Genomic DNA, 18,827 nt, shown 5'->3' with positions numbered 1-18,827 from the left:
GTAAGCCATTCTTTATTACGTGGAGTTATCTCCACAGCATGTGGAATGTTTACTGCCATGGAATTACTAAACGTACTAATTCATTTACCTTTTTCTTATAGAATAGTATTTCATTTGATGTTTGTTACATAGGGATGTTTTGATTAAAGCTGCTTAACATTTTACAGATAAGCTGTATATTAGATATAGCAACAGCTATTACTAAAATAAATTACTCTTACTTTTTGTGGAAATACTCTTTTGAAAAGAGAACAAGACATTACAAATACAGTCAGTCAAGAATACTGTCTGTTTTAGAAATGTAGCCATCTACTAGACTAGAAAAGTATTACGGTTCTCATACCCTGTACTAAGTTGGTGACTAATATAGTTGATGATTAATTTATTCTGGCTTCTTGGTGGAAGTGCCATTGTGCTCTGTTTTGACTGAAACTGTATTTCATTTGGTAAAAATGAGAAAATTACATCTAAAATCATGTCAGAAAAGTATTGCTATTTCTGTAATCTTTGCATTAGAAAAAGGTCAGGATCTACATACTGCTTTACCAATTAAAAGATGCTTTTATGTCATAGATATATATATATATAGATAGATAGATAGATAGATAGATAGATATATCTGTCTCATCAATTAAGACTTAAAGCAATCCTGTAAAATAGACAGGAGTGATTTCCCATATTTTATAGGAAACAGAAGCTCACAAACCTTGTTTGAAATATCTAAAGTCATACGACATATGGCATAATTGGAGCTGTAACTTTAAATTCACTTTCCATTGTAACAGTGTCAAGAAAACTTACACATTTCTCTCAGGCAGACATCATATAGCCTACATTCTCCAATCTCAGCATAATAAAACCCAAAGTTTAAAACCCAAAGAGGCCTAAACACTTATTTTTTTAAAATAAGCTTTTCCAAATAACCCATCAATACATAATAAAAGTATGTATTATTATTAATGTCACCATTATTATTTTAATAGAAACAAGGATTTTTAAGAATATAAGAGATGTAGGGGCACCTGGGTGGCTCAGTCGGTTGAGCATCCAACTTCGGCTCAGGTCATGATCTCATGGCTCATGAGTTAGAGCCCCAATGTCAGGCTCTGTACTGACAACTCGGAGCCTGGACCCTGCTTCAGATTCTGTGTCTCCCTCTCTCTCTGCCCCCTCCCACTCACTCTCTCTCTCAAAAATAAATAAAAATATTTAAAATTTTTTTTAAATATTAAAAAAAGAATATAAGAGGTTTAAACAAAACTTACTCTGATTTTTAAAATCATAGTATTTAATACTTATTATTAAAATCTTCTTAGTAAATTATCAGTATTTCTATATATTAGAAATAAGCTTATTTGAAGCAATCCGAATTAAGTTTATGTACTTTGATTTTTAATAAGTAATTATACCAGTTTTCTCTTTAATGTATTTTGCATTTCCATATTTATTAGATCAAAGAGGAGACACACAAATACCAGTTCTTTAGCATTTATACCTTTGCCCAATTATTTTTTTTTATTTTTTTTAATGTTTATTTACTTTTGAGAGAGACAGAACATGAGCAGGGGGAGAGGCAGAGAGACAGGGAGATATAGAATCCAAAGCAGGCTCCAGGTGCCAAGCTCTCAGAAGCAGAGAGAGCAACACGGGGATCGAACCCACAAACCGCAAGATCATGACCTGAGCCAAAGCAGGACGCTTAACTGACTGGGCCACCCAGGTTCCACTTCCCAATTATGTTCTATCCAATTATTGATGCATCCTATGTAAATAGTCAGAACATAGGATTTATATCTTTCAGGATTTGTATTCCTTGATCATGTCTTCTTTTGACCCATATAGGAAGTTCCATGAAGTCAGAGATGATTCATAGGTTATAGATTTTTAATGATTAGTTGAATTTCCCGAAATTTAACATAGTTACTATTTGTCAAATGACGCTAGACTTGCTGCGTCCTCTGTCATTCTCTTTAGAGCAGGCATTAGAGTTTCTCTCTGATTCTTTTTTTAAACCAGTTTACTGCTTTATCATTCACATATCAAAATTCACCCATTGTAAGTGTACAATTTTACCCTCCCCCTTTTTTGAGGTGATTGTGGATGCACGTGCAGTTGCAGGAAGTATACAGAGAGATCTTTGGTACACCTTAGCAGGTTTCCACGGATGGGGACATTTTGCAAAACTGTAATCTATCACAACCCAGACATTGATATGAATACAGTCTGTCAATCTTATTCATATAACCCCAGTTTTATTTTCACTCCCATGTGTAAATAGGTATATGAAATTATTCACAGGTTCGACTATCCAGCACCACAGCCAAGATACTGAACAGTTCAAGCACCACAGGGATTCCTCATGCTGCCCTTTTATGGTTAGACCCACTCCCTCCTGGGTAATGATATATTGAATGTGTCACCATCTGCTTACATGCCATTTGTTATATCCTCTTTGGCAAAATATCTGTTGCTTCTTTTTAAATTGAATTTTTTTTTTATTGTTTTGAGAGTTGTTTATGTATTCTAGATAGTGGTCCTTTGTCAGAATGTAGTTTTCAAATATTTTCTCTCAGTCTCTACACAGCTTGTGTTTTCATCTTCTTTACATAGGGCTTCAAAGAGCAAGAGTTCTTGATTATAGAGATATATTTTATCAGTTTTTACTCTTACGGAGTTTTACTCTTATGGATCATCCTTTTGATGTCAAGTATGAGAACTCTGCCTAATCCTAGATCCTTAAGATCTCCTTCTATGAATTTTTCTAAAAGTTTTACAATTGTACACTTTACATTTAACTCTGTGATCCAATTTGAGTTAATTTTTAAAAGATACGTGAAGTTTAAGTCAAGGTTCATCTAATTCAGTTTTTTATCATTGCATGCCACGCATCCATTTGTTCACTCAAAATATTTACTGAGCACTTTATAGGGATAAGGCACTGTATTTGGTACTGGATTTATACATGTAGCCTATTGATTGCAATCAATTCCTCGTCTTAGTACTTAAACTCAGTTCCTACTTTGCATGGTACCGTTGTAACTGAAATGTGCATATTAGAGCTTTTCACAGTCCCATGGTCACTGTTAATAGTTAGCACAATGTTGTACAAAGCAAGGACTGCCTATATACAGGCCTACCTCGGAGATATTGAGGGTTTGACTCTGGACCACAATAAACTGAATACCACAATAAAGCAAATCAAAGGAATTTTTTTTGTTTCTCAATGCATATAAAAGTTATGTTTATACTCTACTGTAGTCTATTACAGTGTGCAATAGTATTATGTCTAAAAAATGTGCACACCTTAGCTACAAGATATTTTATTGCTAAAAGATGCTAACCATCACGTGAGCTTTCAGTGACTCATATTCACTGATCACAGATGATAATGAAAAAGTTTGAAGTGTTGCAAGAATTGCTAAAATGTGACACAAAGTGCACAAATGCTGTCGGGGGGGGGGGGGGGGGAAATGGCATTGATGCACTTGCTTGATGCAGGTTTGCATCAGTCCTTCAATCTGTAGAAAACTAAGTATCTGCCAAGTGCAGTGAAACAGAGCATGATAAAACAAGGTATGTATACATTTTTAAATATTTATTTCTTTTACTATATATAATATGATAAATGTGAAAAATAGCACAGTGTAATAGGTTGTTCCAAAGGTATTGTCTTAACGAACATGTTTGAATAAATATTAGTATTCCGTAATTAAGAAATACGCTTAAAAATATGAATCTCAACAATTGTAACATTAACTTTAAAGATCTAATGAATTACCATGCTATTCACAAAGTACTTTAAAATTTAAATTACTGGTGATTGCTGATGTTCTAGAGATCTATAGTAGAAATTTCCTCTTATTAATTGACAGATTTATTTTGTCATGCTACCAGAAGTGACTTTGACATGTTGAATCTTCCTATGGAGTCTTAAAGTTTTCATTTCTAGAAACATTGATGATGATTAAAGATGATGGTAGTGTTTAACTGCCAAAAAAGTATCTCTGTTACCACTGACTGATGACTAAGTACTTGGCCTTAATTGTCAAACTTTGTTTTTATATATAGTGTTTCAATCTAAGCAAAGTTAGAATCTTTTTCTTACTTTATATATTCACCTAGCAAAGGTAAATGGCATCTCTCCCAATTTCTCAGATCCTAAATTAATGAAATTCAGAAGCAGGACTATAACCACTCACTAATTAAATCCAAAATAATCAGGTTAATTTGAAATGGAAAAAGCAACGTATGATTATCATTTAAAGAAGTTTGAAAGATGGCCACGAAACTACCTGTTACTCTGAATTAGGTTCTTTAAATGTTATCCCCTGTAAGTCCCATGGGATAAGAATTATCCATTATCTTACTGATGAGGAAAATGAGGACCACAGTCTATAGGTGAATCAGATTCTGTGTTGGAGTTTTAACCAGATCTGTTTTCTCATCAAAGCCTGTGAGAAAAACCGCAGCCGGAAACAACAATGGAGGTAATAAGCAGTAACAGGAAAAAGAGATGAGAGCCAGCGCCGAAGAAACAGATGGGAGATTGCCTTTGCCATCTGTGGGCTCTAACGGTTCTGGGCATAAGGTTTGGTGGTTGAGAATAAAAGCTTTGGACTCACATAGACCTAAGCTTGAATCCTAAATTTTACATTCGCCAGCTATGAGATCTTGGGCAAAGATGTTTAACCTCTCTGGGTCATAGTTCCTCAGCTACAAAATTAGAATAATAATCTCTACCTGTTGTGGTTGTTGTGAGGATTAAAATGAGGTAACATAGAAAAGCTTTAACAGAGTATTTAGCATAGAGAAAGTACTAAATAAATGTTTCATGGTATAAAAACAATATTATGTTTAATATTTATATTATTGAATATTATCCACATAATGTTATGTACAGAAGGAGAGAACACAGCCATGAATGCCAAGTCTTAAAGATGAACACAAAAAGAGTTAAAAGGGGCGTTTCTTTCTACTTTCTTTCAAACATTTTCTCCATCCTTTAAAATAAAACTTTTTGTCAAAAATGGCACATCCGTTTTGATGTTTTCCTTGACAGGAGTCTCCTACTACTGTTAATCCATAATGCTGGGCATTTATCTCCTGATTAGTGGTTTTCAGTCTGTATTACAGTAAACTCCAGAGCAGTAATTTTAAACCGAGTGCATATCAAACCAAGAGTTTTTTTCAAATTGACATGCCTGGATTCCACACCAAATTTCTGTTTACGGAGATAGACGTTACTATTTTTCTGAACCATCTGAGACTAAGTTACGTATGGGATGCCTGAAGTGTGTTTCCAAAGAACAATAATATACTGTGACAGAGCCACTGCACAGTTATCAAATTCAGGAACTTTAACAGTGATATGATATTTGATCCAATCTTTAGTCCATGTGTTTAGTCTTTCGGTTATCCGAATAATGTTCCTGAACTGTTCCTCAGCCTTTCTTTGACTTCATAGCATTTGTGAAGGGAAAAGTCCTATCATTTTCGAGACTCCATTTGGTTTCCTCTGATAGTCCTCATGGTTAGCTGCAGTTTATACATACATTTTTGTCAGGAATACTGCACAATTGATTCTGTGTCCTTCTCAGAGTATTGGGGCCAGAGGCACATGATATAATTTGTCTCCTGTTGATAAATGTTAATTTTGGTCATTTGGTTATATACTGTCTTGATAATTTTTTTTGTAATTTAGGAGTCATATGTGAGGAATCCTGGGAAACACTATAAATATTCCATTCTTTATCAAATTCCAGATACAGCATCCACTCATAATCTTTGCCAGAATTATTTTTCCTATGATGCTTGTGAGATGATTCTTCTTTTTTTTTTTTTAATTTTTTTTTTCAATTTTTTTTTTCAATGTTTTTTATTTATTTTTGGGACAGAGAAAGACAGAGCATGAACGGGGGAGGGGCAGAGAGAGAGGGAGACACAGAATCGGAAACAGGCTCCAGGCTCTGAGCCATCAGCCCAGAGCCCGACGCGGGGCTCGAACTCACGGACCGCGAGATCGTGACCTGGCTGAAGTCGGAGGCTTAACCGACTGCGCCACCCAGGCGCCCCAGTGAGATGATTCTTCTAATACCCCTGTATTCCTTTTATCTGTATAACATTTTTCTGTAAAGAAGAGCTTTTTGTCTCCTTTATTTATATGTTTATTTATTATCAATGTAAACACATAGATTCTTTTTGTTATATGATGGATTATAATCCATTAGTGTGCTTATTATTTGGATGCTCAAATTTTCATATGGGTTGGCCAATAGGAGCTTTTTCACATCCGCTCCTAATATTTCTTTTGATATTATTCCATTGCATTTGTTTTGTGTTGATTATCTTCTAGCTCACTGGACATTCATAATCTGCATTTAAGAAACACTGCTTTAGGATTTTCTGGGTAGCCCTTGAGGATGTCCCAAGTGGACTGGAAAGGTTAAAGTTGGGAGAAAGATGTACCCTTCTGCCATATTTATAAAATGCAGAACTTCAGTGGGTTCCTTCTGTAAGCCAACTCTCAAATATGTAATATGTAGAGTTTATGATTTTATTTATTAGATCAAGATTAAAGTTAACTTTTAACTCTTGTTGAAGAGTCACTGGGTAAAATAAGGAAAATAAGCCAAGTGATCATTGTGCAAATGCTTCAGCATTTGAATATGATTCAATGATTAATGATTGAATGTTAGATCTTTGAGACAATAAAAAGTTGATTTGTAGATGTATGCACCTATATAAAGTTGGTGGCCCTTGCTTTGGGATGATTGGTTTGATAGCCATTATGTTGGGCTGCTTCTAAATGTTACAAGGGGAATCTTTTCTCTAGGGTTCAGTTTCTTTAGAAGAAACACTTCTTCATTTAACCCGGATAAGGGAAAGGGGTTGGAGTAGATGCCTAATCATTCAAGACACTTGTTGCATGTGTGTTGAAGGATAGCTTCTGTTGTCTGTTGTTCCATTTTACTTCTTAATAAGATTGTAAAGGGGCTAATTTTTGTCAATATTGTGGAAGGAAGGAAACAGTGACCCAGTGATCCCTTGATTTTTGTTCCTCATTTTACTCTGAATTAATTCCTTACTTATGCTGTGCTTTGGACCCTCAAAAGTCTTTTGAAGATTCTGCAGGATAGATAAGCTTCTGTTTAACCCCATGCACTATTCCATACTATCTTTCTCCTTCCTCTTCATGGCTTCACTAGTAACCACTACTCCTTCCAATGTCATGTTACAGAAATCTGTTCAAATGTTTTGTTCACTCAACAGCCTGTTTTCCTTCTCTTTCAGGTTTTTAAATTTCTCTTTTTTATTTCCTCTCATTTTAATAGGAAGGAAAAGTGATAAATATACGTATTCATGCTTAAACTTTTAACAAGATGCTAGGAATTGACCATAAAAGATTTTTCCAAAAATGAGTTAGAACATTCTTTCTTTTATCTACTATCCAATTGATATCTCACAAACCATGTTAATGAGATGACACCCTACCATATATATTTATCCTGCTTAAAACCTGTTTCTGAAACCATATTAGCAGGCATCAAAATAGTGTTAGAGTTGAGAATACTAAAATCAAGCAATGTAATACCAAAAAAACTTTTTTTTTGGAAGGAAAAGCAACATATATACATAATAACCGTGGATGTAACATGCCTAAAATGTTGTCAGGTAGAGGTGCAACAGATGATTTAGAGGTGATAGTGGCTATTTTCTCTATAAATGGACCTTTGGCTAAGCAAGAAGTTTTATTCATGCTTATTGCTCAATATTTATCAAAGACTATTTTTGAAAAATGCCGGAATCTTCCTAAAGTAATGTTAATTTCCATTTATTTTATTCCAACTACTGTGCCACGGTAGCATAGGACTTTAGGAACACAAAGTTAAATTTGAAGTGTAAGATAATAAACAAAAATAGGAAATTCTTATGCATGCAATTAAATTAATAAAACGGTTGACTCTTTCAGCTAATGTGACATATTTATCCACAGTACCACTGAGTGTTCAAAGCGGCTCAGGTTGGTTACCCATCCCATAACCAGTAGTGCCAGGCTTCTGAGTTTTCTGTCCACCTGAGACATTTGCATGTATATGAACTCATGTACATGAGTACATCTGCAAATAGTGGAGAATTGAACATAAATCTTTGGCCCTTACATGAAAACTGTATGTAATAGCTCTGAGATGTAAGGAGCATTACTTGACCACTGTATTAAAATAATCAAAATTAATTAATTTGATAGCTATGTTTGCATAATTTCAGGAAAAATGAGATTCTTGAATAATATCCACTTGCATGTTTGGCCATTGCTTCATTTGAGAGTCTTCATCCAATTTAAAAAGGAGTTCTGGGATTTATTTTATTTTGCATTGACCATTTTCTGTAAAATGTAAATTCACACTTACTAAATAGTATCTAAATCTCTGCTTTTAAGTGTCAATTTTATTATCATTCTGAAAAATAAGACACTATAGCATCCGATTTACCTTGATTTTTTTTCCTATAATTTTTTCTCTTTTCTAAAAGGAAGAACTTCAATTTTGAAATCTTGTATGGAATTTTTATCAGTATAATTTCTCCTGTAACCTATGTAATTATGGCATTTTTATTTCCATCAGATGGTAAATAATGAAGCACTGTTTCTACCTTTGGAGACCAAGAGAAAATATCTTTGGTTTCATTTTGAAGGTCCTTAGAAAAAATCTTCTAAGTCTCCTGAACATGATAAACTTTACAGAAAATAAATTCAAATCTGGAGGAAAAGGCATGGGACCTCTTCAACAGTATTACAGCAATTTCCTAACTTGCAGATTTTGTATCTGTGATTTCTCCTACTTGCTAAAATTTATTTTTTGATCCCCCAAATCAAGACTCCTGGCACTGTCACAGTCATTCTCAGACAGGTACAGACCTGTAGAAAATTTGCATCTGTGAGGTGCTGTTCCCAGCTAAGGTTAAATTAAGGCAATGCTCTGTTTTCCTGTTGTAGCTCTGATATTATAAACAAGTGTCCTTTTTGTGATCTGTATAGTGGCACATTTGTACGTTTTTGTCCTTTTGTGTTGATGATTTCACTGTTGAAAATGCCCCCCATAATTGCTACTCATGTGCTGGGTAGTGTTCCTAACTGTAAAAAGGCTGTGATGGTGCTTTATAGAGAAAATGCCTGTGTTAGATGAGCTCTGATCAGGTTTGGTGAGTTCAATCTTAGTGAATCAACAATGTATATTAAACAAGATGTCTTTAAACAGAAACATGCATAAAGCAAGATTATGTATTCATCAGTTGGCAAAAATGCAGCCAGAGGCTGTAGTAACCTAACGGCATATATCTGCTAGGAACAATGGTTTAGTATTTGCTAATTCACTGTATGCAGTGACTTTATCCCACCAAACTACCACAAATTACAAGAATTGACCATATTTCTTTTATTTGTACATAGAATAGACTAACTATGCTCTTAAGAGTGCTGTTTCCTAGGAGTAAGTATCTATATTTCTCAACCTGTTTTGAGAGAATAAAATTATCAGCAGTGATTTCATCACAAAATCTATATTTATACCCAAACTATTTATTTCAAATACACAGACTACTTTGGTGGTTAATTTTTTTCAATTTTAAACTCTTTGTATATTCAGTAATCCCACTGTGCAACTTGATATTTTTTAGACTGAATTGGCACAAATGACAGAGTATTGTATCTTTTATGATGCTTTTTAAATTGTGAAAATCTTTATACTAACATTTATTAAAACTTTAAGACAAATCTGAATATTTTGTACTTTGAAGTCAGTCCAGATAACTATTTTCAGGAATTTGACATCATGTAAGACCCCAGCGTGAAGCTATCATATTTTATATCTCTTTTAGCACCAAATGTTGACAGATTACTAATAATAACACAAGGACCTGTTTCAGGCCTTGTTAGTGGCACTATCATAAGGCATGCCGAGGTTTGAAATTGTTTAGTGGACACAACACAGTCTTCTTTGTTTTTCAGGTTTGGGTTTACTTGGTTGGTTGGTTGGTTGGTTTGGTCATCAATATAAACAACTGCATTTATGAGGGAAAGAATAACCATGGCCGAAATATGAAGTAACTAAAAGAGATGAAGAATAGTGTGCATCAGCATGAACAAATGAGTTTATTAAGCAGGCATAACATCTGGACAACTGAAGTGCCATTAAATAAGTTTGGCCAAAGTGCTCATCAATTTCACTTTATGAAAATCTTTTCACAACAAACTGATAGCTGATATTTTCTTGATTTTAGCTGTGGAATGAACTTTATAAGCATTATCTCATTCAATACAATGATCTTTTGAACTATAGATATTACTATTATGTAATATGCAAATGATCACATACATATAAAGAAGCTAAAGCTTAGAATAGTCAAGTATATTCCCCCAAGGTCCTCTGTAAGTAATAACTAGTGGAGTCCAGATTTTAAACTCAGGTCTGTTCAGTTTCAGAGTCCACAACATTGTGTTCCCTCCATGACTCAGTTCACAGCTTCTGCAATGGATATCGTGTTGTTTTGAGAGTTTTAGCACTTTTCTGACAGTCCACCCACATTCCACATCTCTGTTATCCTAAGGAAGATGGGGAATGGGGATGGAACTCTATAAACACCCTTTCCTTTCTCCAAAGCATAAATTTATGATATGAATCTTCCCCAAGTGGTTTATCGTTTTATGTTCTTTCCCAGTATGAAGAACTGCCCCTAAAAGAAAGGGACATTCCAAGAGGGCAATTTGTGGCATTATTCAGTAGGAGAATAGAAAATGCAGTTTCCTTTGTCTGAATTATGCTTATATGAGCCTCAAATTTCAACCCCCAACCCAAGAGCCAGCTGCTAGCTTTACCTCTTTCTACCTGCCGGATGCTTTCTGAATCACATTATCCAGTGCTCAATTTAAGCGATCCCCATTAAAGTCCAGAGCCTAGGGAAATCACCCTGATTCTGTGTTCCCTAGCAACATCCCTGAGACTAACAACAGCTGCTTAACAGCTGCTTAACCAGAAAGATGCTGTAGGGAAAATACACAGAAATTGGTATTAAATGCCTTAAATCTTGAGATTTCAAACATTGTAGTTACCATGTTGTATTATTTATGTTTAGTGGTACAAAAGCAAAAGAGAAAAATAAATGTAAGTAATCATCAAAAAGGATAAGATATGCTAAATGACCTTGGCAGGCAACATGATTTTAGATATTTTCTTGCTAAGATAAACAGAAATAGCCATGATGGAAATAAAATACCTTTCTTTATGATTTTGAGTCATTTTGAAACATTTGAACATTTTGAAATGTTATGGTTGTCAAGATTAAGTTATGCTTACGTTGTTGTATGGCATGGCATACTTAAACATTAACTAAAATTAAAATTCCTTACAAATTTTGTTGATATTCTTTATTTTTCTGTGTTAATCATATTTATTCTCTGTAGTTTGCCTTTTCCAGAATGTCAAATTATTGGAATCGTACATTATGTAGCCTTTTCAGATCATTTTCTTCCACTTAGTGATACGCATTTAAGTTTCCTCCCTGTCTTTTTATGGCTTTGTAGTTCATTTCTTTTAGTCCTAAACATTTCAGTGTATGGATGTACCACAGTTTATGCACTCACCTTGGTTGCTTACAAGTTTTGATAATTGTGAGTACAGATGTTATAGACATTTGTGTGAAGGTTTTTATGTGTACATAAATTTTCAACATATTTGGGTGAATACCAAGGATCACAAATGCTGGGTCATATGGTAAAAGCATGTTTTGTAAGAAACTGCCAAAGTGACTGTCCCATTTTGCATTCCCACATCTTTGCCTGCATTTGGTGTTGTCAGTGTTTTGGATTTCAAGTATTCTAATATGTATGGTATTTACTATCTCATTGTTTTGATTTGAGATTGTAGAATAACATGTGGGGTGTCTTTTTATATGCTTATTTGCTATCTATATATCTTTTTTTTGGTGAGGTATCTGTTGAGATTTTTTGCAAATTTTTGCATGGGCTGTTTTCTTATTGTTGACTTTAAAGTTCTTTGTATACCAGTACTTTGTTAGATAACTGTTTTGTAAATATTTTCTGCAGCTCTGGAGCTTGTCTGTTCAATCTCTTAAGAGCCTATATAAAAAATACAAATTTGGGGTGCGTGGGTGACTCGGTTGGGTGTCCGACTTCGGCTCAGGTCATGGTCTTGCGGTTTGTGGGTTCAAGCCCCGCGTCAGGCTCTGTGCTGACGGCGGAGCCTGGAGCCTGCTTTGGACTCTGTGTCTCCTTCTCTCTCTGCCCCTCCCCAACCTGTGCTCTGTCTCTCTATGTCTCTCAAAAAATAAGTAAATGTAAAAAAAAAAAAAAATTAAAAAAAATACAAATTTAATTATTATATTCTAATCACCAATTTAAGCACTACCGTTATTGTCGTGTGTGTTATGGGGATAAAAGATTATTTTTTGTGGTTTCTTTGTAAATAAATCTCCCCACGTTTGAAAATTATTAATATGTCCCTTCTCTTTGTACCCCTCATTCCTTTATACCTTAAGCTGTTGGGGTTGCAAGCAGTCAACTGTAAGGAGGAAGAGTGAAAAATTATCCTGGACTATTTTTCTGTTTTGATCAATGAGTAACCTATTACAGTGTCCATTATCTAAATAATAGCCAATAACTCAGTAAACATAAATGTGGATCATGTCTCTTTAAATCCTGAAAAAATATCTTTGACATTCTTTGAAATTCTATTCAATTTTCAAATTCCTAAGAATTTTCAAAATTTCTATTCACCCGTGGTGTTTTTCTTTCTTTCTTTTTCTGTTAATTCTCATTGTAAACAGCTCATTAAAACTATTTTAAGGTTACATGATGCTATGAAAGTTACTTTAATGACTTTATATGAAAAATAGTTTTTTCTCCCAATTTTTAAATTGCATGCACATACATATATATTAGCAACCAACTTGGGTTTGTAAAACAAGAATATTTTGGAAAAGAGATCATGGAATATTTGTGTTAGTTAAAAGCTCTTCCTGATTTCATTTTTCTCAATAAATTTATTAGCCTGGGAGAAGTTACTTATTTTGAAGCCAAGATCAAATAGGAAGCCTAGGCCAGTAGTTTCCTAATATTTGTATAGTGGCAGTCCAATATTTCTAACAGATAAATGTAGAGCCGCTCTGGTTTGGAGGTCAAGTGAAGGTAGAGGAGGCCCGGGGCACATCTTCTTCTTCTCCTACCTTTTTCCAGGTGCCTCTGAGGAATCCATGGGTCTGTCTGGAGAAGAACTGGAAAATCAGTTTAAATTCTGATTTTTATTTAAAGAAACAACAAAACCAAATAGTCATTACTAAGCTATTTATCACGGAGTTCTAGGTGTCTAATTTATAAGGTTTCTGAATTAGACTTCAGGGCCTATGTTACATTTTATTACAGTCTACAACTTAAGTGTAGACTGGCAAGAATTAAAGGAAAAGCCTGTTTCACAGCTGTTATGCATCTGGGAGTTTGGTTAAAAGGGGCTAGCTTAGCTTAGCCCGAGTTGTGATAAAAAGCAGGGTCTAGAGGCCTTTTAACTAAAGTCCTGTGCTCTGATCAGAGCTGCATTTAATACTGGCCCATAAGTCCACATAATTATAATTTGTAAGAGTCTTTAGGACATCAGTAACTTTTAAATCTCACCATGTGAAAAATGATTATGTCACCTGTGGACTTTAAAAGCAGCTAGCAAACTGGGATAAAGGTGATTTGATATCGAATCAAATATTTCTGCAACTTTCTCTGTCGAAGTTTTGTACTTAGGAGGTTCCAGCTCTTCTTTGTAATCTACTACTCCTTTTAACATGCTTTAATGAGGAAGGCTAATTCTGGTAAATTAGTGCTTCGGGTCAGAGTTAACCTTCTTAATACATTCTGGCTTTCTCCCAGGCTTGCAGATGGGTCAGGGGCTGTGGAGAGTGGCCAGAAACCAGCAGCTACAGCACGAAGGTTACAGTGAGCAAGGCTACCTCAGCAGAGAGCAGAGCAGGAGGATGGCTGCCAGCAGCATTTCTAACACCAGTCATCGGAAACAGGTCCAAGGAGGCATCGATATATATCACCTCTTGAAGGCACGGAAATCTAAAGAACAGGAAGGATTCATTAATTTGGAAATGTTGCCCCCCGAGCTAAGCTTTACCATCTTGTCCTACCTGAATGCGACTGACCTCTGCTTAGCTTCATGTGTTTGGCAGGACCTTGCAAATGATGAACTTCTCTGGCAAGGGTGAGTTCAACCTAACACATTTGATTCAAGCATCTCTAAACACAACCGTGCTTGCATGTTCTCTTTGTAATGGATGTATATGTATTATGAAGTATTTCTTTTAAACCTGGTTTGTAGTTTGGCCCTTTATTAAAATCTGGAAAGACAATGGAGTTATCATCACAGTCAGGTTTGGTAGTGGGAAAAGGACAGTTTAAAAGAAAATTTTACAGTTAGAAGTAACCAGTCAGGAGGTGGCAGTTATTGTAAATCAGAAATGACCAGTTTAATCTAAAAATACAAGCTGTTGCGGTGCCCGACTGGGTCAGTCAGTAGCGCATGCCCCGCGTCGGGCTCTGTGCTGACAGCTCGGAGCCTGGAGCCTGCTTCAGAATCTGTGTCTCCCTCTCTCTGCCCCTCCCCTGCTCATGCTGTGTCTCTCTCACTCTCAAAAAGAAACACAAAAAAATTTCTTTTAAAGAAAAAAACCCCATGGGTAAATAGAAATTTTGAAAATCTCGGGGTTGTAAGTGGATGTAGAGATTACCTTAAAAATTAAAAAATCTAAAACTTACAAATTAAGTGAGAATTTATAATCCAAAATTTAGAGTGTTTACGTCCCTGGTATAGTTTGTGCTTCCTGTATGAAGATTGTGTGTTTACTTATTTACGTATTTCCTCTATCATAGGTGCTCGCTAACATGAACTTTAAATGTTTCATCTACTTTTTATTTTTTCTAACCAATATTTCATCAATGAAGTAGTCAGATAGTAGAAGGCAAGGAGATAATCTCCTTGCTGAAGTGAGGGTAGATGATAGAAATTATAGCAGTGATTATATCAGTTTAAATTTAACCTATAAATTTAAGAATGTTTGGAGTAGAATCTGTTTTATGGAACTGACATTACTCCTTACATAGCATCATATACTTGGGTGTGAAAATGTTACCAAACCTAAAAGAATCATTGGCTATTGAGCTTTCTAGCATTTTTTACTAAGGTTCATTTAAGTCTCATTCTTTTCTTTTTTTCTTTCTTTAAGTCTCATTTTTTAATGGGACTTTAATTATGTAAAACATATCTGAAAACAAAGGTCTTTTTGTGACTATAAAAAATTTCTAAATGAAAACGAAAATCTAATGAGAGAATTAATAAATTATCCAAATAGTCAAGCTTTAATAAAAAGGCATTACCAACAATGGCATTTCTAATAGAGGCTTTCTCATGCTACAAAATTACAGTATTATATAATTTCTCAGCCTCTACATAGATAAAAATCATCAGCATCATCTTATTCTCTCATCGTCGTGTTATAGTTTAGGTACTGTGGACGTAAGAGGAAATTCTATTAATTCGTAGTGTTTAAATTATAGTTATTAATTCCCTAACTGGCAAAAAAAACAAATAAAAATACTTTAAAACTGGCTCATTATTTATTTAAAATTTCTTTTCTGCATTTTAGTATTCCTAGCAATCTTAATGTGTAATTCTGTATATGAACTTTGAAAAAAAAAAAAGTTTATTTCTAAGCTTATCTGAATTCAATCAGAATGTATTCTTCATCTGGGATTTAAATCTGGTGTTCTTTTCTGGAAGAAGTGCTTCCTTTATTCTTACCACATTGTTATGCCTGTTTTTATGACACTTGGATTTTTGTTTCCTAGTGATAAATTGCTTCAATTTTAAATTAAAGGCTACCTTAATTTTATTTTAACTTTGGATGTGTGGAATACTTAATATTGAAAGGTTCTGTTACATAGCTCAGTAATAAAGGTCAAAAGCTAGAGGATTAAAGAAGCTGCTAAAATATTGATAATCTTCTGAAGTTCCTAAATTCACTATTTTAGAATCAGTGACTACGTTTGGTTGCTAAAAATAATGCAAGGATATAAATGACCTATTAAGAAGTTACTGTCATATTAAATTGCATATTTTACCCACTATCCTCACAATTTTGATGTTACAGGTTGAAACAGTAACTTTTTCTTTTTAACTTGTACATTATATGTGTGACAAGAAGTTTGAGCCAAAAATCAATTGAATGTCAGAAAATGAAAGTATTTTAATGTCTGTTACTAAAAGTAGGTGTTTTTGAGCACACAAAATCCGATAATTTTGAGATAGTCATTAAAAGTGCACTAAAATAGAATTTCAGTATTCTGTGTGTCTCTAGAGTAATGCACTTAGATTTCATGATCTATGGCATATATCCAGAATGTCTGGGCATTGTAATTATATAAAACTTTAGCTTTAAAATAACCAGTAACTAATCTTTGCACAGAGTTGGACACAACTATCCCAGTCCTCAAAAATAGTGTGTTTTGATATGAACTATTTGCATTTTAGGTTTCATAGAATTTTTAAACAATCGTGTTATTGTGATAGTAAAGAAATAGTATTTTGAAGCGGGATCTTAAGCAGCTAAGCTTAATGACACACACAACTATGTCTGTTCTGAAGCTATAGCATTATAATTTCTATGTTTAGTTTGCCTGCTATCACTATATGTATTAAAAAAAAAAAAAAAAAAGGTTCTCTCCCTACCTAGCAATCTTTACCCCCACACAATTTTACTTTGTAACGGAGACATAGCAACTTAATCCTGTTTAGTTGTTTTGATTAAGATTGCTAACTCTGGAGTAAAACTCCTTGGATTCAAATCAACTTTTTAATCTCTTACTGTGTCTGTGTTTCTTTACCTTGAAAACTAACATCATAGCATTGTTGTAAAGATTAAGCAAGTTAATACTATTTCAATGTTTTAAATAGTGCCTGGCATCTACTAAGCACTCTGTAAATGTTATAAATAAATATCTGTCATTGCTATTATTAGCAATAGGTTATATTTAACTTCAGATAAAACTCATGAATATTAATCTTTATAACTCAGAATCTTTATCAGAATCGCCACATTGAAGGCATTTGTCAATCATACCCTATAGGCAAACAAACAAGTACAGAAGTTAACATTTTCAACATTAGAGCTATAAATTACAATTTTATTGTATGTTACTTTTATAGCGTGTATATACATATTTAACTTGCATAGTAATGTTTTCTCATCTGATTTCATCTTATAGGTTGTGTAAATCCACATGGGGTCACTGTTCCATATATAATAAGAACCCACCTCTAGGATTTTCTTTCAGAAAATTGTATATGCAGTTGGATGAAGGCAGCCTCACCTTTAATGCCAACCCAGAGGAGGTAAGTGGAGAACTTGAATATTTATAATAGTTGAACTTGATTACCACCTTGTCTCAGCTTTGCTGCAATATGATATAATAAACTTGCAAGTAAAGTAACAGGTCGTTGAATGTTTGAAGCTATTTAATTACCTCTTATTGTAATATATTAGAATGATCAAAATGTGAAAACAGTGCTTTCACTGATTTTTTCCCCTACTTTCATTTTGCTATCATTCTAGAAAATTTCAAATTCTCGGAAATTTTTTTTTTCTCAGAAATGTTTAAATGTCTATTAGACTTATTCTTAGAAATATAATGGAGGGGCTCCTGGGCCGCTCAGTTGGTTAAGCATCCGACTCTTGATTTCGGCTCAGGTCATCATCTCAACAGTTGTGAGATCGAGCCCCGCGTTGGGCTCTGTACTGACAGTGCAAAGCCTGCTTGGGGTTCTCTCTCTCTCCATCTCTCTCTGCCTCTCCCCATGTTGGCACTCTCCCTCTTTCTCTCAAAATAAATAAACATTAAAAAAAAAAAAGAAATATAATGGAAATTACACAGCACTCAGAACTACTGCTTCTAGGTGACTTATTTTCTGTGGAATAAAATAACTGGCAGTGATATTAATTAAAATTTTCAAAAACCAACTTTTTTTCATCTCTTGTAGGGGTATTAAGAACTATTTAAATCATGTAGCCAAATAACTTTTTATACACTTTAAAAAAATTTTTTTTAAGTTTATTTATTTTGAGAGAAGCAGAGACAGCACAAGTGGAGGAGGGCGAGAGAGAGAGGAAATGAGAGAGAATCCCAAGCAGGTGTCATGCTGCCAGTGCAGAGCCTGACACAGGACTTGAACCCATGACACCATGATAACATGACCTGACCTGAATCCGAGTCAGACGCTTAACCAACTGAGCTGCCCAGGTGCCCTGCAGCAAAATATTTTTAAAAATATCTTAACTTTTGCTATGTTAGAATTAGAAAAATGTTTCTCCCCCATGCACAATATTTTAATATTGGACAAAAATACTGATTTTATAAATGTGCTTATCATAATACAAATGACATGTTTTTAAAGTTTATTTTGAGAGAGAGAAAGAGAGCAGGGGAGGGGCTGAGAGAGGATGGGATAGAGAATACCAAGCAGGCTCCGCGCTGTAAATGCAGAGCCCGACATAGAACTCAATCTCATGAACCAAACCGTGAGATCATGACCTGAGTCAAAATCAAGAATGGGATGCTCAACCGACCAAGCCACCCAGGTGCCCCAATGCAAATGACATTTTTTTTTTTTAATTTTTTTTTTTTTTAACGTTTATTTACTTTTGAGACAGAGAGAGACAGAGCGTGAGCAGGGGAGGGGCAGAGAGAGAGGGAGACACAGAATCCGAAACAGGCT

The 18,827-nt window shown here is 34.5% G+C and overlaps 1 protein-coding gene across 1 annotated transcript in view; it reads left to right on the top strand.

Annotated features, from left to right (window-relative positions):
* The window catches only part of FBXO8 (F-box protein 8), a 44,958-nt gene that overhangs the window by 5,402 nt on the left and 20,729 nt on the right, over window positions 1-18,827 (top strand). The window contains exons 2-3 of the mRNA XM_049631346.1: window positions 13,925-14,261; window positions 17,321-17,447. Of these exons, the coding sequence (XP_049487303.1) occupies window positions 13,933-14,261; window positions 17,321-17,447 (456 nt within the window). The 5' untranslated portion in view covers window positions 13,925-13,932. The remainder of the gene's footprint in view (window positions 1-13,924; window positions 14,262-17,320; window positions 17,448-18,827) is intronic.

This window comes from Panthera uncia, chromosome B1, assembly GCF_023721935.1.
Source record: "Panthera uncia isolate 11264 chromosome B1, Puncia_PCG_1.0, whole genome shotgun sequence".
In the NCBI taxonomy this organism is placed as follows: Eukaryota; Metazoa; Chordata; class Mammalia; order Carnivora; family Felidae; genus Panthera; species Panthera uncia.
Note: the sequence above shows the minus strand (reverse complement) of the source record. Positions and strands in the feature narration are given on the sequence as shown.